The 19,771-nt window shown below is 35.4% G+C and overlaps 1 protein-coding gene across 3 annotated transcripts in view; it reads left to right on the top strand.

The window, feature by feature from the left end:
- The first annotated feature begins 6,404 nt into the window (after nt 1-6,404).
- The window catches only part of chl1a (cell adhesion molecule L1-like a), a 40,872-nt gene continuing 27,505 nt past the window's right edge, over nt 6,405-19,771 (top strand). For all 3 annotated transcript variants that reach the window (XM_026250295.1, XM_026250294.1, XM_026250296.1), the window contains exons 1-5: nt 6,405-6,506; nt 15,437-15,621; nt 15,811-15,919; nt 16,662-16,852; nt 17,147-17,269. In XM_026250295.1, coding sequence (XP_026106080.1) covers nt 15,540-15,621; nt 15,811-15,919; nt 16,662-16,852; nt 17,147-17,269 — 505 coding nt within the window. In that variant the 5' untranslated portion in view covers nt 6,405-6,506; nt 15,437-15,539. The remainder of the gene's footprint in view (nt 6,507-15,436; nt 15,622-15,810; nt 15,920-16,661; nt 16,853-17,146; nt 17,270-19,771) is intronic.

Below are 19,771 nucleotides of genomic sequence, written 5' to 3'. Positions count from 1 at the left end.
ATACAACCTATTTTTTGAATTTCCTGAAAATGTATAAGCATGACGTCTGACGGGTTTTCCCAGATCACATAACATTTATGTAATTTACACATTGAAGAACATTTAATGTTTTTATACATTTGGTAAATTTATATAGTGTATGTACTAACATTCCTTATATGTTCTACTGTAGTTTTATTTTATTTTTTTTGTCCTATTGCTTGTAATTAGTTTCTTATTCTTTTTAAATCACTGACTTCAAATCGCTTACTTGTCTTTAAAGGGGGGGTGAAATGCTATTTCATGCATACTGAGTTTTTTACACTGTTAAAGAGTTGGATTCCCATGCTAAACATGGACAAAGTTTCAAAAATTAAGTTGTACGTTTGAAGGAGTATTTTTGTTCCCAAAATACTCCTTCCGGTTTGTCACAAGTTTCGGAAAGTTTTTTTCGAGTATGGCTCTGTGTGACGTTAGATGGAGCGGAATTTCCTTATATGGGTCCTAGGGCACTTCTGCCGGAAGAGCGCGCGCTCCCGTAGCAGAGCACTGAGAGCACAGACATACATTCACTGATCAGAGCGAGAGCGTCGTGAAAAGTCACAAAAGAAGTGTGTTTTTGGTTGCCAGGGCAAGACAACCCTGCACAGATTACCAAAAAAAAAAAAACTGCATTAAGGGACCAGTGGATGGAGTTTATTTTTACAGAGCATCAACGGAGTTGTGCAAGTGTTTTTGTTTGTTCCCTGCCTTTCGAAGATGCTTGTTTTACAAACAAGGCCCAGTCTGACGACGGATTTGCGTATCGTTTATTTCTTATGGATGATGCAATCCCAATGAAAAAGGGTCACGATCGTGTGTTGGAACCAAAGGCGGTGAGTAAAACTGCTTCAAATATCTCTGCCTCCTTGTTAGTGTGTCTGCCTCCCATGCCGGAGACCAGGGTTCGAGCCCCGCTCGGAGCGAGTCGTTGCTGCTGCTGCTCTCGTTCAGTTTCAGCCTCTGGATCTGATTCTGGATCATAATTAAATTGCTGAATCTGACTGTTCAGGCCGTGCCATGGTTTGTTTTGGATGATGTTTTTTTTTCCTCACGGTAATGTCACAGCTTCCAAACGCTCTCAACGCAAAAGCCTACTGGCGCTCGTGATTCTTTAGCTCCGCCCACACGTCACGCCTCCAGCCGGTCGTGTTTTTCCGGGAAAAATCTGTACAGACTATCTTTCTCTTATGAATATAATAAAACTAAAGACTTTTTGGAGTTATGAAGGATGCAGTACTACTCTATAGGTACTCAAGATTAACAGGATATTGAGTGAAAACGAGCATTTCACCCCCCCTTTAACGTGCTTGATGTTTTTTTTGTAATATTGACACTGTTGACAATAATTATGAAATTAAAATGTTGATATTAAAAGACCCTGTTTAAAGCAAAAACAACTATATCGTTATATAATTTATATCATTATCGTGAAATAAAATGTATCATATTGTGTTACAAGATTTCGGTCTTATCGCCCACACTACTTAATAGGTAAATTAGGCTACTAATTTTATGGCTCTATTTTAAGTGATTGTTTAACCTTACCACCTGCATCAGTATCCCCCTCTCTATTCATCTTTCTTACTTTCTTTGTTTTATTTTTTTTTTCTCTCTCTCTCTCTCTCTCTCTCTTTCACTTTGGGTCTGACCTGACACACTGCAGTGCTTCTAGACCTGCTGTTAATGGGGTCTTTCAGCAAACCACCCAGACTAGAACAAACACGCTTTCATTCATGCTTTCCAAAATGTTAATGCGGCTGGTTCCCAACACATTTTCAAGGAGTTCCCATGTCATGTCATGGCTATAATTCCTCACATAGGCAGCCATTAGTACAGCCAGTCAGCGGCCAACAAGGCCCTGACATAGATTGGCCCTAGTGGCCCCTGGTAAACAGGCACCTAAATGCCTTTGGCAGAGAAAAGGAAACGCAGCTCTATTTCTTAAGTACTTAAAGGTTATATGTGCAAGGGGTTTTAGTAGTTGCTTTTATTAGAGAATCACTAAATGTTAATCTTGTGCTTAATCAGCATTAACCCTTTATGGTATGTTGTAACAAGTCAAGTCAAGTCAAGTCACCTTTATTTATATAGTGCTTTAAACAAAAAAGATTGTGTCAAAGCAACTGAACAACATTAATTAGGAAAACAGTGTGTCAATAATGCAAAATGATAGTTAAAGGCAGTTCATGATTGAATTCAGTGATATCATAATCTCAGTTCAGTTTAAATGGTTTCTGTGCAATCATTTGCAATCACAATTTCCTTCTCTTCATGGCTAGTCAGAGTAACTACATCACACTGCATTGTTGGAAGTGCTACAATATTATGCAATTTTTTGGTCATTATAGGTATTTTTAAGGTACCTAAGGTATTTCTGGAATTTATATGAAGTTAGTATAAATAGCCACTCGAACTGTATGTCGGTTCTAAACCACTATAACTGCAAAATGGGAATTTTATAGTTAATGTGGCACAATTATATTAATGCAAAGTTATTTATTAATTTCCAAGTGTTTATAGAATTATATGTAATTATGCATGTGAACACAATTATGATTATTTTAATTATTGTGATGAAAAAAAAAGTTATATGAGGCCAAGAAAAAGAATGCACAATATTAATCTTGAGTTTTTAACAACTGAATTCTAAATGTTTAAATATATCATTTCATAAAATAATCATTCTTTAATTAGAGCATAAATGAATATTATTCTTCTTATTTAAAATACTATTATGTAATAATGTGTTAATTATAAAGACACAGCAAGTGAATTAAGAATTAAGTGAAATTTTGAAACCCTACTTCGGTTTCATTGCTTTTTTTTTTCTAAATGATCATATTTCTATTTCTATTATAACCATTTAATATAAAAAAGTGGAAATGCCCTGGTTAGAACATAATGCATACCATAATCAAATATTTTATGCACTGAATTTATCTTTCTCTTCAGTGTTGTGGAGACACATCTGGGTTTAACTCTTGAGTCTTGCATGAATTTGATTAATAGGCCGTGGTTTCCTGTTTATCTGCTGTGGCGTTCTGTCATAACATGTTGTGAAGATAATCATTTAAAAAAAAAAAAAAAAGGAATAAATCAGCAACGAAATGCTCAGTAAGTTGCGACAGAATGCTGGCATCCAGATTTTTACAGCTGATGATCTTAATTCCATCGTAAAACGAGGAGCTTTGAGTTCAAAGTTACCATCCGGTTCTTGTTATTCTCTAGCTATGCATCCAGCTCTCTTATCTGAAACACATAGCAGCACCTAAACATCTATCGGGTAGCACTGAACAGCTTCTCTGGAACCCAGTCCTGGAGGATCCTACAAAAGGCCCATTCTTATCACCCGTTCTATACATTTGAACCAAACGTTTATCAAATCTGATTCAGGCCTCCTGATCAAGACAAAACATTCGTTTCTTAGTCATAATCTTGTTTTGAGTACACAGACAGTGCAGACCCATCAAATGAAGAAATAAAACGAAGAGATTCTTTTAAAGAGGCAGGTTTCATAACCTCAAGCCAGATCTGATATTTCTGCTTTCACAGTTCGCATTGTATTCTCTAAGTAACGTGTGTCTATCATCAAATCAAAGTATCCTTTCCTTGTTCCTAGTTCCTTTCATTTGATGTCTGTACATACTCATTGCATTTTTAGAAGCTGGCACTAAATGAAACAGTAGCCTTCTTCTGTTTATTCATTTACATATTTCATCTGATGATGTTGCATAGCACTAAATCTGATACTAATTATATTTGAAAATAGGCCAAATCAGATTGTAAAATATTATATCTGGATGGCTTATACAGTACCTTGTAGTGAATGTATCCTCAGGAATGTGAAACGTGCTTGTCATTAATATATTCATATTTATATCATAAATGAAGTTGTTGCTGTTGATTTTTAAAAGGATAGTTCACCCAAAAATGAAAATTTGATGCAAAGTTACTCACTCTTAGGCCAAAATGTAGATACATTTGTTTCTTCATGGGAACAGATTTTGAGAAATTTAGCATTGCATCATTTGTTTACCAATGGATGCCTTGTAGTGAATGGGTGCCATCAGAATGAGAGTCCAAACATCTGAAAAAACAACAACAAAAAAAAAACTTTTCCAATAATCCACAAGTAATCTTTTGAAGTCGAAAAGCTCTGTTTGTAAGAAAAACATCTTTACATAATATTGCTTTCTCTAATGAAAATGTAATCTAATCTGAATCAGGAGAGAAGTATGCACAAAAAGCAAATATGTTTAGAACTTTCCTCGATATGGATTTTGATGTGAGAGGACAACAGTGCATTGACTTTTCACTGTAAGAAGCATTATTGTGTATTATGGGCTTTATTTATCCAGAAGCAATGGTTTGAAGTTAAAAGTCTGGGATGAACTATTCCTTTAAATAGTCCTTCCAGATCTCTTAAAGCAAACCTTAGTTTTGTGCATTTGGGAAAGGTCTGTAATATCAATGAATTACATGTATTTTCCAGTGAGGTTTTTATATTACCACACATATTATCATAAACTAACATCATTTAATCAGGCTAAGCTTTGCCCTACCTCAGGGTAGTATCTCATTTTTAGTTTTTTAGTTTTTTTATTCCTCTACTAAGACTGAGTTTACAATATCTCTGCATCTTAATGTGGACTTGCATACAGTAGTATGGAAATGTGGCAGTAGTTGCATAAGAGGGTCTTCTCTTGTCTGGCTGTGTGTTATTAAAATGATTAAAGCAGACAAGGTGCTGTGCAGGAGTGCTGACAGCCCAGGATGCTTCTGAATGGTAGCGAGATGAATGGGAGGTTCCGTCACTCTCTTCCTGTCTGTCCCAGATACTTCCAAACTTTCACTGCGTTGCTGTGAGGCACAGATTAAGAGCTCCTCTCTCCCTCTTTCTCGCCCCCATCATCTCTTTCCATCCTGCCATCCTAAATGACTGCTTGCTGATAGAAACTCTTGATGCATTTTACAGAATTCTGCAGTTAGCATTAAAAATGCTGTGCTCACTAAATTCTATGTGAATGGTTAGATGTGCAAAAATGGCAGCAGGTCTGGCCATTCTGTAGAAATAATACATGAACTAGCGAAGTATTACAGACCATTACAGGCGGTTTTAATTGCGCTGTTGGAACTGCGATGTAGCGGTTTTCAAAAGGTTTTGCTTTAGTATCCAAATTTGAATTGGACATGAACTGGGGAACAGCCCAGTACTAAATGGTATTTAGAATAATTTATTGTAGAAAACGGCCTTGAAATGAAACATAGACTTAATAATAATAAAAAAAAGTATTATATATGATTATAACATTTATATATTTGGTTTGATTATTTATCAATTTATTTGATTGCATTTTAATTCAATATCTATTTTCAATTCTTATATAGAATTTAGATTTTTTTTTATGTATTTATTAAATTGCAATTACATAGACTGAATAATAAATAAAAAAAAGTATAAATGCATTTGCATATGGCTTCTAAATGTGTTCATATCTGTTGGCTCTCAGCAGCCAGTAATTCAACACAAAACACAATGTGATGGTCACAAGCTGCGTTTATCACTAAAATTAATCTGAATTTACTGTAAGGTCATGGTTCATGTCTTTTGTTATCTGGCATTGTTTTGTTCATAAATAAATAAATAAATGGCACTCATTTGCATTTGCATTTTTTTTCATTCATATGCTTAAGATGCATTCTGCTGTTGTTTACTTTTATTTTTCTTATGTTAGGCACACATTGCACATTTATTTTACCTTCTAACAAATATTTCCCAATGTAATAATACAAATAAACTTGATTTAAATATTTTTATGTTATTATTTAATTACTTGTAATATTTTTTTAACTAAGTTTAATTTGAAAATAAAAATTAAATATTTCTGCAATTTAATGTAACTTTCACTTTATTTTTATTTATTACTTTGCTGTGTTCTCTGCAATATTATTGTTTTTTGAAGGACGACGAATAGGTTAGTGAGTCAACATCTGGAAAATGTTTAATAATGAATGGATTTAGGGAATTGACTGGATAATGGGACACACCTCATGGAACTGGGATGTTTGGTCTCCTATCCCGACATTTAAAACATTAACTCCATTATAAGATGAAGAAAGACATTAATGTCTTTGTATAAGATCACATTGGTCATGTCAGACTGAATTAAATGGACTTGTAGTCCAGATGCTTCCCTATTATGTAATCCACTATAGCTTATCATGATTCAATGGTATTCTTTTGAAATGGGTTTTCTAGAAACAGGATAGGTAGCCACACGCTTCCCTTTGACTTGCCGTGTCTCTGTGTTTGTTTAGCCCTGGAGTCACCTCCCTTCTTCTGGTATTACTGGTTCTAGCTTTCCGTGAGCTGTCAGAAGTTTGTTATAATGCACATGAGTGTTTGTGCTCCAGCGAGCTTGTTTGGTCTGGCTGTATTGGTGCAGGTCAGAGGGACGATAGTGAGAGAACGAGGATATCCAAAGGTAATCTTGGATCTGTCTGTTTTGCATCTTATGCATTTTGTGGAACTGTTATTTTTCTGTATTATACTGCTTGCTATACAGAAATTGTCTCTTTTGGTGTAAATGATGAAAAGTAAATGTAAAAAGCTTCATGATGAGCATGCTATAAAAATGATGGTATGACAGTGTAACTTTGGAATTTTGGTAGCAAACAAGCACATGTAAATTATTCTAATGGGGAAAGAATGAAAAAACTATAAAGAAACAAAAAATGCTTGGAAGCTGACATGAAAATCATTAGCATGTTTCAACATGCAAATCACATGTTTCATGCACATACATGTGTGCGTTTCAACACTGTTCTGTCTCAGAAGAAATGCTGTTAAATTATGAGCTGCATGATTGTGACTGACCTGCTTTGACATTTGATGACAGTATCTGTAAGGTTTGATATTTAAGTTTGATTTGTTTGCATTTGTGTGCATACAGTAGACTAAAAGTTTTTGAATATGTAAGGCATATAATAACTGGAAAATTGTATAACATTCTATATTGTAACCATATATAATATATTTGTAAGTTTTTTTTGTTGTTGTTGTATTTAAATCTTATAATTTTTGGGTAAAATGTTTTGATGGAAAAGTATGCTTATCTAATATACATATATGAGTTTTCCATCAAAACACACACATATATATATGTTGTAGCATAATGACTGTGGGCTATCCAGGCTACTAACAATATAGCTTACAGTTGTCAAAGTGAAGACTCAAGACAATGAAAGGATGACAGCCAGAATCACAAACGATCCAAGTCTGTTAAAAGTATGGTAGAGGTAAACTGATTATCTGGCAATAGCTGTGAATTGCTTGCGTCTATTCATATTAGACACAACAGGACCATATGTAAACTCTAATGCCATATGCAATTGTGAAATGACAAGATGCGCATACGTCCATCTCGCGACTGTACAGTCTTCTGTGCAAGCTGGGGCTAACAGCGAGCCGGACAGAGCTAATAGCCTCGGACCTCGAGCATGGGGGGGGGGCCGAAATCATGCCGCGTCATGCCAGTATCCTCGCGGCACTCCTATAAAACCCGCCCTGAACATGCCTTCACTGGACTACGTTACACAATACAAAGTTCCACCAGCGAGAGGTGGGTTCAGCGGGTTCAGCGGGTCATCTTGTTAATTCTATAAATTAATTACGGCACTATGGCTCTGTGTATTAAATGTCGAAACCAACAATAAATATTCTTTTCTACAAATTAGATTGCATTTTTATTAAAGTTTACACCTACCCCAACCCTAAACCTACCCTTACAGTAATGCAGATACATTAAATATCGTTGTTTAGCATGAGAAAAAGGACGCGATATTGTTGTGCACATGTGCAGTAAACCCGGGTAGGAAAATCTGACGGGTAGGATAAAATGTCAGGACAACGGCTTTACTGACGAGATGCAGATGACAATCACATGCGATTTATCATGCAGCCCTTGTTTGTTCATCACAAAGTAAAAAGTAGATGAGGAAAACTAAGATGCAGAGTATTCAAAGCACTGTCATTACTGTCGGTTTGGAAAAAAGGGAGAAAACATGACCTAATAACTTTTCAATTATGGCAAAATACAATACTGATTTTGGCGGAAACTCAATATATATTTTTTTCTAAATGGCGTTTATCGCATTATTGAACCATACCCTTCATATATAAATGTATACACTGCCTTGTAATGACTTTCATAAACAGTGCTACTGTTCAAAAGTTTGTGGTTAGTACGTTTTAAATGAATAATTTTATTAAGCAAGGATGCATTAAATTAATCAAAATGACAATTAAACTTACAAATATTGTAAAGACATTTATAATGCTACAAAAGATAAAATCTGTTCTTTTGAACTTTTTATTCATGTTTCTTGAGCGGTAAATCAGTATATTAGATATTATGATTTCTGAAGGATCATGTGTCACTGAAGACTGGAGTAATGATGCTGAAAATTCAGCTTTGATCACACAAATAAATTACATTTCTTAAATATATTAAATTAGAGAACAGCTATTTTAAAATGTAACACTATTTCACATTCTTACTGTTTTTAGTGTGTTTTGATCAAATAAATGCAATCTTGGTGAGCAAACTTTAAAACTAAAAATAAAAAACTCTTTAATTGTAACTTATTCATGTACTGTACATTAGTGAGAAAATGGAAAAGAGAGAGAGTGGGAATGTGTGTATGAGTTGTGACTTGTTTCAAAAGCCTCAAAGTTTTCACATGCGAAATCAGCCAACACAAAAAACCACAACATGACTAATCTCACAAAATCAGTTTCATGTGTGGCAGGTGTCCTAATGTAACTCTAACCCTGCGGTTGTAAGACCCAGGTACAGGTCATCTGTGGGCTGACATACAGGTGCTTTTACATTGTGGCATCTAGCGTGAATGAATGTTACTGTGTCAGGGCTTTTTAGTTGTCTTTCTAGGCCGCTTGCATTGTCTTTACTTCCTCTGGTGCATTTTTAAAGGATTGTTAGTGTTGTCTAAGTTTTTGAATGATGTTGAAAACCTCCGGTGTAATGATACAAAGTTGTGTTTGTGGTAACGTGAATCATGATGAATTAATGGGTGTTTGCTCCAGACAAAGGTCAAAAGGCAGCTGTCCCAGCGGGCTGTGTTTTGTCATGCTATGGACATGTGGAAGTTGACAAATCTTTGGCAGTGTCTTGGTAAATTATAGGCTTTCTGGCCACTTAATGAGAGACATGGCTTAATTTAGGAACATATGGCTCATTATTTGATGATCTTGAGCATGTGTTCATTATTAAATGAAGTTATGTAGGAGGCAATATCAATAAATCAAAATGAGGTTAAACTTTGAGTACTGTAGTTTAATTCCCAGTTAGCACTGCTATCAATTTATCTATCTATCTATCTATCTATCTATCTATCTATCTATCTATCTATCTATCTATCTATCTATCTATCTATCTATCTATCTATCTATCTATCTATCTATCTATCTATCTATCTATCATCACTGATCAAAACTTTGGAGTCAGTGAGATTTTGTAAAATGTTCATTACATTTTAAAAACAAGTTTCTTTTGATCAAACTCATTACTGTCACTTTTGATCAAATTAATGTGTCTTTGTTAAATATAAGGATTTTAAAAACATTAACGTCAATGACTGAATCATATGAATCATTTACTTGACTGATTTGTTAAAGAACACTGAATAATTCAAAAATTAAGCACCACTACGCAAAGCAACATTGCAACATTTTGAACAAGGTTCAACGGTTATACAAAGATAAAGTAGCTGGCAATTCTGTATCTAAAACATATGTTAGTCTACTCTATATAAACATTTTGTTTATAGAACTGATGTATAAAAGCAATACCAGACAATCGTTTCCCCTCCTTGTTACTCAAACAGCTAAGTCAGCATTGCTACTTGTAAAGTGCATTTCTTCATAATGTTTACATTGCGGTGTACACATTATATGCAAGAAGTATAGTACTTTGTGTCCACTGTCCATATTTTGCTTGCTTTGTGTGTATATGTCTCAGTCTGGAATCATATGTTGTTGCTTTATGTATGTTCAGCTGTACAGAGACATAATGTAAAGTCAATGTGTCCTTCACTCTGTTATTAAAGCTTTGTTTGTACTTTCTGCGTGCCATATGGTGGTGGAAGGCATTGAGTACAATAGGCAGGTCGAGCAGACCACTAAATGACACAAAGCACTAAAATAAATCATTAAAGGGGTCATACGGTAAGTGATTTCCATTTTTCCTTTCTCTTTGGAGTGTTACAAGCTCTTGGTGCATGAAAGAAGATCTGTAAAGTTGCAAAGACTGAAATCTCAAATCCAAAGAGATATTCTTTATCAAAGTTAAGACTCTGCCACGCCCCCTAAAACGGCTCGTTCAAACACGCCCCCACATGTCTACATCACTATGTGGAAATATTTGCATATTTGCATGCCGCCCAAATGTTCACGCAAAGAAAGAAGGTGTGGTTTCAGTAACACATTTAGTGTTGAAGCAGTCATGACATGTTTTGTTATTAGTTTCAGTATTTGCTATTGAATGTTCAAATGCAGAGTTTTGTGTGTTGTGTGTGTGTGTGTGTGTGTGTGTTTGTGAGAGAGAGAGACAGGTTCACACACTGTGAGTCAGCTGATGGTAAAACTGAGGACATTATTAACTGTCTTTGCGTTTATTTTAAAAGATGAAACTCGAGATCATGGAAAGGGGCGTTACATTTCTGACGAGTGCTTGTGGTATCCGGCCAATCACAATGCAGTGGGTCAGTTGCCCAATCAGAGCAGACTGCATTTGTCTGAAGAAGGGACTTTGTAGAAAACTATGCGTTTGAGAGACACGGGGCATAGAGAACCTACAATAATGTACAGTATTGAAAAAGAAAGTGTATTTTTTTTACATTAAAGCATGCCAATATATTCTGTTACAAAAATACACAAAATAATGATCTATAAAAAAGCATCACATGACCCCTTTAATGAACCCCAATCGTCAATTATCAAATTGAGCATAAACATACAACTTGCCTTGTATGATTGTGATTTCAACACAAGTTGTGTTTTTATCAACAAGCATTTGTGTGTGGTAATCAAAGCAGTATCCTACTTGACTGCTCATCAAACCACACTTTTCTGTTTACCAGTGATTACAGGAGGATACAATTATATCAAGGTTTGTTTTTCGGTCAAATAGCTCAGTGGCAAAGTCTCTCCAGACTGCTGTGTTTTCATGTCAAGGTTGTTCTGATGTGTTGAGTTGTATAGGCAGGAATTCCAGCACTTTCAGGACTATTCTTTAATGGTTTGTGAATAGCTCGGCGGATCAGGCTTTATTTGAATCTTTTCAAAGGTTTAGGGAGCCTCCTATCCTGGTGAGAGGCTTTGCCGACATATGTCTTCTCACTGGATCCCCTTTAGTGCTTTGCTGGAGTACCGGGGCATGTTTTTGGACTCTCTCTCTCTCTCTCTGCGTGTGTGTGTAGGAATTTGAAGAGCATGCTGAGAGTTTGGATGCTCAGTCTGAATACTATCACCTCTGGGAATTACTGTCTTGACTGCATGTGTGTCAGTATGTACTTGTAAGTAAACAGAGTTATCTTGTTCTGTTTAGTTGGCTGTTTGTATAATGGTTAAGGTGTGTGGTGACAGTGAAGCAAATGAGAAAGTTGTACCTGTAAGCCTCAACTGATGTTAGTCTGTGGTAGCTTGGGATGCAATATGCAGTCATGTGCTTCAGTGAGTTTGTCTTCCTCAGGCTCATTGTTTGATTAACTTGCCTCGCATGTTGTTTTTAATTTGTTCATATGAAATCGATCTGTAAAGCATTACAGTATGATTTGAAGTGGATGTTTTTGGTTCAGTTATGCTGTTGCAGTTGATAAATGTGACATTTGTTTGCCATAATTAAAGATCTCAGTGGTTTGTGTCTGTGAATGGTGTCAGAAGTTTACTCTCTGTTGTTATGAGAAGCATCAGACACTTGTGAGGATCTGCAATCTTTACAATACAGATTCTTTTGAGGCTCTTTATATATATTGAGTATATATATGACTATATATATATGACTATATATATATATATATATATATATATATATATATATATATATATATATATATATATATATATATATTATTGTTTAAGAAGATTGATATATCACATTTTGTATATAAAAAGAAACTGTAAAATAAGTTTGTTTTGATTACATTATGTAAATATAAAGGCGTCTGCAGATGCAAATACTTTAAATTATAGAAATTGCATAGGCCTCTATTTTGAGCAACGCTAAAGTATATACACTACCTTTCAATACTACTGTTCATTTGAACATCTTGTTCATCCAAAAACATCATGGTTTCCACCAAAATATTAAGCAGCACAACTGTTTTCGACCTTGAAATTATAAGAAATGTTTCTTGAGCAGTGTCATATTAGACTGATTTCTGAAGGATCATGTGACACTGAAGACTGCAGCAATGATGCAGAAAATTCAACTTTGCCATCATGGTATAGACGGTTTCATCGGGCGCACACGCCAGGACCTAAGTTAACTTCCGGTCTGTGTTGTTTATATCGGTCTGGCTGCAGTGCCTTCTACAAACGCAGTTAAAGCCAAGGTGATGAGTAAACTGAAGTTGGGCTCAGGTGGTTGTGCTGCGGGATGTGTTTCCCATACATTTATTTATTTTTGGAGACTCGCCACAATTTTAAAACTGATCGATTTTCAAAAAGGCTTCGTTAAATAAACACGAGTAACGTAACATTACGTAACGTACTGCACGTTTAATAATAATAATAATTCCTTACATTTATGTTTAAATATCAAAACGAGGCACGGGTGTTTTTATATCGCTGTATTTCTGAAGGAAGACTTGCATGTTATATGCGTGATAAAGCAGCGTGTGAGCGTACCAGCTCTGCTTTGTTTACAGCTGTTACTGGGGAAACCTCTATTTCTCGCGCTTTATGTCTATGCTTTAAAACATCTCCTGTTGGCAAAGAATGAATTTGCATTTTCATTAAGTCCGCCTGATCCACGCAGCAAACATATTTTGTTTGTTATCCAAAAATATCTACTCTAGAGGGACTTGACTGTTGTTATTGATTCTATTTGGAGTCTACCGGAAGTTAAGTTAGGTCCACAAAAGCGCTCACGCGCATTAACGTTTGTTTATGTTGATGCCATTGAAACCGTCTATAAAGCACATTTAAAATATATTCTAAATTAGAAAAAATTTATAAAAATAAACATCCATAGTATTGCTGTTTTACTGTATTTTCGATCAAATCAGTGTAGCCTTGATTAGCATAAGGGACTCTTTCCAACGCCAGACTTTTGCATAGTAGTGTACTTATTCAAAATAACTATATGAGGAAAGAGTGCACTAATATAATCCTGTTTGTCATTTCATAACCTTAGGAAAATGACGTACAAAACACGTCTTGGAGCTATTTTAATAATTTTGCAAATGAGTCTCCATGTTCTGCATCTTCATCCTCTACATCCAAATTTTATTATATGTCAATTTATAAATACTCTTAAACAGTTTTAGAGGCATTTTGACTATAATGGGTCCTTTCAGACAGCATTCCACCCCTCCAGCAATGACTTTAGATCCCAAATAATTTCATTTATGAAAGTTAAGTTATCTATAGTAATCTATTAAAGCATTTTATAAATATTCAACTGATCTTATGAGGGCAGGACCTAGTCTCTCTGCATGTTTTGTTTACTTGTTTTTCAATGTAAACATGCACCAGATACATGACTATCTTTAACTATTATTCTCATTCAGCTCGATATCAGGGCATCACTGTTGTCAGTGTGGTTAGTGTGCTGATTCCTCAAGTCCATCCAGGTGTTTTGATTGCTCTCTGTGAGACAGGAGACCATTTATACACCCAGCCTCCAAATTACGTACAGATACAATCTGTCACCTCTGGCCACTCGGGGATGATGAAAGTTAATCTGAGGTTGATGTTGGTAATTTGTGGAGGTGGCTTGACTCTTTGCAGCGTGTGAGTGTAAACGATTATGTGAGGAATGAGCCTGCAGCACGAGCGCACTCACGGTTCATCAGCCTTCACAGAGGCGTGAAGGCAAACAACGCTCACGAGTCTGCGAAATAAACAACGTCAAATTCTTTTCCCAGCTGATGGCTTTCATTTTAGCCTTTCGACCTTTGTGTCTTGACTTTGCACATGCTAAGTATTTGTCTAGTTTTTTTTGTTTTTTTTTTAAGCTGCACATACTTTCTGACTTTCTCACATACTGCAGAATTTCTACCATATTTTCCATACACCTTGATTACATGTGACCATAAATAAATTATATCTCGCTGTTTTCTGGGAGTGTGTTGATGAAAATTAGGCAGTATTTTTTTGAGTATGTTTTTGAGCTCGTACCATGGCTGGTTTAGGCATGTTATAGACAGCTCACACCCAAAGCTTTTCATATTCTTTAAATTCTGCGTAATTGCTGGTTAACACCAGTAAAAGAACCTTAAACCCTGATATTTGCAACCTTGAATGGATTTACAGGGGCATTTCAGTAATAAAGCATTATAGAGTTGTTACCAATCAAAAGAAAGTAGCATCAGCTTAATTAATTTTTGCACTGCCAAAGTGGCATAGAGGTTGCACATGAATTGTTTTTTGGGTACTCTTGCACATATTGCATGAATGCATTAACACTGCAATTAATTGCATAACATGCTATGAAAATAATGTTTTTAAAATAACATTTTCAGTATGTATATGTGAAATGCTCAAAAATGAAATTGTGCTTTAAATTTGAAAAGAAAACAGACAGTAGCTAGCAGCAATTAACTGTCTTGAGTGAGTCACTGAATCATTCATTTAGCCGATTCGTTCAATGGACTGATCCATTTAGAAATGGAGCAAGTGCCTGTCGGTGCCACATGACACTTTGTAATCTGAACTAACCTCATACTGTCCTAAAAAGGTAAAATTTTCTGATATTTTAGGAACTTATTGATATAATTTTCTGCTTGTATGTGTCTGAAGGTTTGTGCATCTTTTGTGCATCATGTGTCTTGATTCTGCATGATTATGCAGACAAATGCATTTAAATCTAATCTTGATGCAGAAATTTAAAACATTTATCATAGAAAAGGTGTGCTCAATTCACTGTATGAATGAAATGCAAGTTTAATGTATTTAATATCTATAGGGAAAATAGTGTCACATCATTGACCCAGTTCCTATTGCAGACTGCATTGATGATTTGCATCAATATAATGTTGTAAAACACCTAAGACTGCCGGTTCAAAGAAAACAGCATTTCAAATACCCTATCAAGTTTTGCTGTAAAAGGATTTAATAAAATTTGTTCTCTGTTCTTACTCTTTTACTCTTTTTTTTATTTTGTCTCTTTAGATCTTTTCCTTGGAGGAGTCAGTGAAGAGCTCTTGATAAAAGAACATCTCTGTGAGGGTGTTTTCTGCATTTCCTTCACCTTTGTCCTTATCTGCTGGCTGGGATGAGGGGGCTCAGGAGCCTTATTGTCGGGCTCCTGTCGGCCTTCTTCTCCACTGCCTTTGGTCTTTATTTCCCTCCTCATGGTAAGTGCCAGGACAGTTAAATTGCTCTCAGGTGTTTGTTCCTACCAATGCAACTTCAACTTGAGGCTATGATCATTATTCAACAGTATTACATGTTATTATCCAGTAAACTCTTCCAGAAACAAGCATCCTTTTTAGCACAGATGAGCATCTCAACAGCTCTTTTATCCTGTGATATGTTTCCTGTAGTGGAGCAGCTGCCGACCATCACCGCTCAGACCTCAGGCTCTTTCATTGCCTTGCCATTTGATGAGAACTTCCTGTTCAAGTGTGAAGCCAAAGGCAACCCAAGACCTACGTGAGTGAGATGTCCGGCACTTGAGGATGTCAGAATAACAGAAGAAATATCCAAATGAAATTGCCTTTAATTGGCTGAAAGAAGCTTAGCCATTTCTTTGTGCAACATGTGAACATTCGAAATGAAAATAAGCTTTTTTCCTGTCACTGTACATATTCATTTATCATCCCCCACAGAGTAAAACAGACATTGCAGATAATGTGAATTTATGTATAAATAAAACATATTAAATTATGTCTCAGTTTTAGATTCCAACTTTTTATAAAAAAAAAAATTATTCTTTTTTTATTTTATTTGATAAGTGTCAGTATGTCTTTAATTATTGATGCACAATATATATATATATATATATATATATATATATATATATATATATATAATCTATGCATTTGATGAGAGGAGAAAGATTAAACTTACTAAAACACAATTAAAAGACAAATAAAATAAAGACCAACTATACACTCTTGAAAATAGTTAAAAATAGTTTTTTTATGGGCATCGGTGGTTCCATGAAAAACTTTGAACATCTATGATTTAAATATATATATATATATATATATATATATATATATATATATATATATATATATATATATATATATATATATATTTTTATATATATATATATATATATATATATATATATATATATATATATATATATATATATATATATATATATACACATACATATTTCTTTGCATGCCTAATAAGTGCTTGTTGTGTGTTTTTAATTGAACAGGTACCGCTGGACAAAAAATGGGATGGATTTTGACCCGCATAGAGACCCTCGGCTCATTAAAGAAGAAAGTAGTGGGACCTTTGTGATACCCAACACTAAAGAGAGAGTGAAATACCAGGGAAAATACAGATGTTATGCCTCAAACAAGCTCGGAACTGCAATATCAGAGGAATCTGCATTTATTGTGCCTGGTAAGTAACAGTTCACATATCCCCTGTTACACGTTATCTCGGCTGCTCATCATGAAATTAATATACAGTATTAGAATTCTAGAAACTCCTGAATTGAGAATTTCCTCAGATCTGTTCCAAGAAATTTGCATATTGCATGTAACCCCATAAGCACACCCGCCATGATGCTGCTCAACTGGTTTTTAATCTTGATGATGTCTTACCGACTGTTTCACTGGTATTATGCTTTAATAAGAACCTGACTGCTGTGAGTTTAAAGGAGTTTATTTGCATTGTTTTTGTGCTTGCTCACAGTGGTGCCCAAGTTTCCCAAGGAGAAGACAGAGCCAGTGGTGGTCACGGAAGGTGATTCGGTGGTTTTGGAGTGTAACCCGCCACAAGGAACACCACCTTGGCAGATGTACTGGATGACCAATGGTAGTTCAAGACACTTTAAATCTGTTTACTGCACATAACATTTGCCAAATAGACGAATCCAAGCTGATCTTTCTAATGCCGTGAATACATTTTTAGTTTGAATATCACTTCTTCAGATCTGGGTTATTACTGTTAACCAAAACTAAAATTAAAACCATAAAAAAAGTTACTGAAGCATACAACAAAATTAACAAAACCTAAGTGAAAAAGAAAAATATCAAAATAAAATCTAATTCAAAATACGAACAGAAAATATAATAGTATATTAATAACACTTTTTCTGATTTGCTCAACTGTTACAGCAAACGTTATTGTTTGTGATGTGTCCGTCATCTGCCTGTTTTTGGCTAAACGGGTAAACAGATGCATGCATATAGCTGTTATATACAATCTTTTCTGGCGCCAGACTGGAGTTCTACCGCCTCCGCTAATAACAGGCTTTTCATGATAAATGTTACATGTTGCAATGTGTAAGGAATGCTGGGAATATGTGACATTTGAAGAATCTGATTCTTTCTTTCAAGCCAGTAAAACAATAAATCAGTCAATCTCAAACGCTCATACCTGACAACAGAAAAACAAAACGTCAAAAGTAAACAAAATGCCATCCCAACCAAACAGTCGATTTGAAATGCCATAATACAGTATTGTTCAAAATAATAGCAGTACAATGTGACTAACCAGAATAATCAAGGTTTTTCGTATATTTTTTTATTGCTACGTGGCAAACAAGTTACCAGTAGGTTCAGTAGATTCTCAGAAAACAAATGAGACCCAGCATTCATGATATGCACGCTCTTAAGGCTGTGCAATTGGGCAATTAGTTGAATTAGTTGAAAGGGGTGTGTTCAAAAAAATAGCAGTGTGGCATTCAATCACTGAGGTCATCAATTTTGTGAAGAAACAGGTGTGAATCAGGTGGCCCCTATTTAAGGATGAAGCCAACACTTGTTGAACATGCATTTGAAAGCTGAGGAAAATGGGTCGTTCAAGACATTGTTCAGAAGAACAGCGTACTTTGATTAAAAAGTTGATTAGAGAGGGGAAAACCTATAAAGAGGTGCAAAAAATGATAGGCTGTTCAGCTAAAATGATCTCCAATGCCTTAAAATGGAGAGCAAAACCAGAGAGACGTGGAAGAAAACGGAAGACAACCATCAAAATGTATAGAAGAATAACCAGAATGGTAAAGGCTCAGCCAATGATCACCTCCAGGATGATCAAAGACAGTCTGGAGTTACCTGTAAGTACTGTGACAGTTAGAAGACGTCTGTGTGAAGCTAATCTATTTTCAAGAATCCCCCGCAAAGTCCCTCTGTTAAAAAAAAGGCATGTGCAGAAGAGGTTACAATTTGCCAAAGAACACATCAACTGGCCTAAAGAGAAATGGAGGAACATTTTGTGGACTGATGAGAGTAAAATTGTTCTTTTTGGGTCCAAGGGCCACAGGCAGTTTGTGAGACGACCCCCAAACTCTGAATTCAAGCCACAGTACACAGTGAAGACAGTGAAGCATGGAGGTGCAAGCATCATGATATGGGCATGTTTCTCCTACTATGGTGTTGGGCCTATTTATCGCATACCAGGGATCATGGATCAGTTTGCATATGTTAAAATACTTGAAGAGGCCATGTTGCCCTATGCTGAAGAGGACATGCCCTTGAAATGGTTGTTTCAACAAGACAATGACCCAAAACACACTAGTAAACGGGCAAAGTCTTGGTTCCAAACCAACAAAATTAATGTTATGGAGTGGCCAGCCCAATCTCCAGACCTTAATCCAATTGAGAACTTGTGGGGTGATATCAAAAATGCTGTTTCTGAAGCAAAACCAAGAAATGTGAATGAATTGTGGAATGTTGTTAAAGAATCATGGAGTGGAATAACAGCTGAGAGGTGCCACAAGTTGGTTGACTCCATGCCACACAGATGTCAAGCAGTTTTAAAAAACTGTGGTCATACAACTAAATATTAGTTTAGTGATTCAAAGGATTGCTAAAATTGCTAAAATCCCAGAAAAAAAAATGTTTGTACAAAATAGTTTTGAGTTTGTACAGTCAAAGGTAGACACTGCTATTTTTTTTTAACACACCCCTTTCAACTAATTGCCCAATTGCACAGCCTTAAGAGCGTGCATATCATGAATGCTGGGTCTTGTTTGTTTTCTGACAATCTACTGAACCTACTGGTAACTTGTTTGCCACGTAGCAATAAAAAATATACTAAAAACCTTGATTATTCTGGTTAGTCACATTGTACTGCTATTATTTTGAACAATACTGTATGCATATAGGCCCAATAATAAAAGTGTATGTATTTTGTATTTTTTTTTATGTATTTTTACTATTATTAAAGGCATAGTTAGCCCAAAAATTACATTTCTGTCATCATTTACTCACCCTCATGTTGCTCCAAACCTAAATGAGTTATGAGTTGAGATGCGATATTTAGAAAAAATGTTGGTAACAAACCCGTTTTTGGTAGCCATTCACTTCAATAGTA

The sequence above is a fragment of the Carassius auratus genome, unplaced genomic scaffold (genome assembly GCF_003368295.1).
Source record: "Carassius auratus strain Wakin unplaced genomic scaffold, ASM336829v1 scaf_tig00023929, whole genome shotgun sequence".
In the NCBI taxonomy this organism is placed as follows: domain Eukaryota; kingdom Metazoa; phylum Chordata; class Actinopteri; order Cypriniformes; family Cyprinidae; genus Carassius; species Carassius auratus.
The sequence above is the reverse complement of the archived record's forward strand: the minus strand, read 5'-3'. Positions and strand labels throughout refer to the sequence as shown.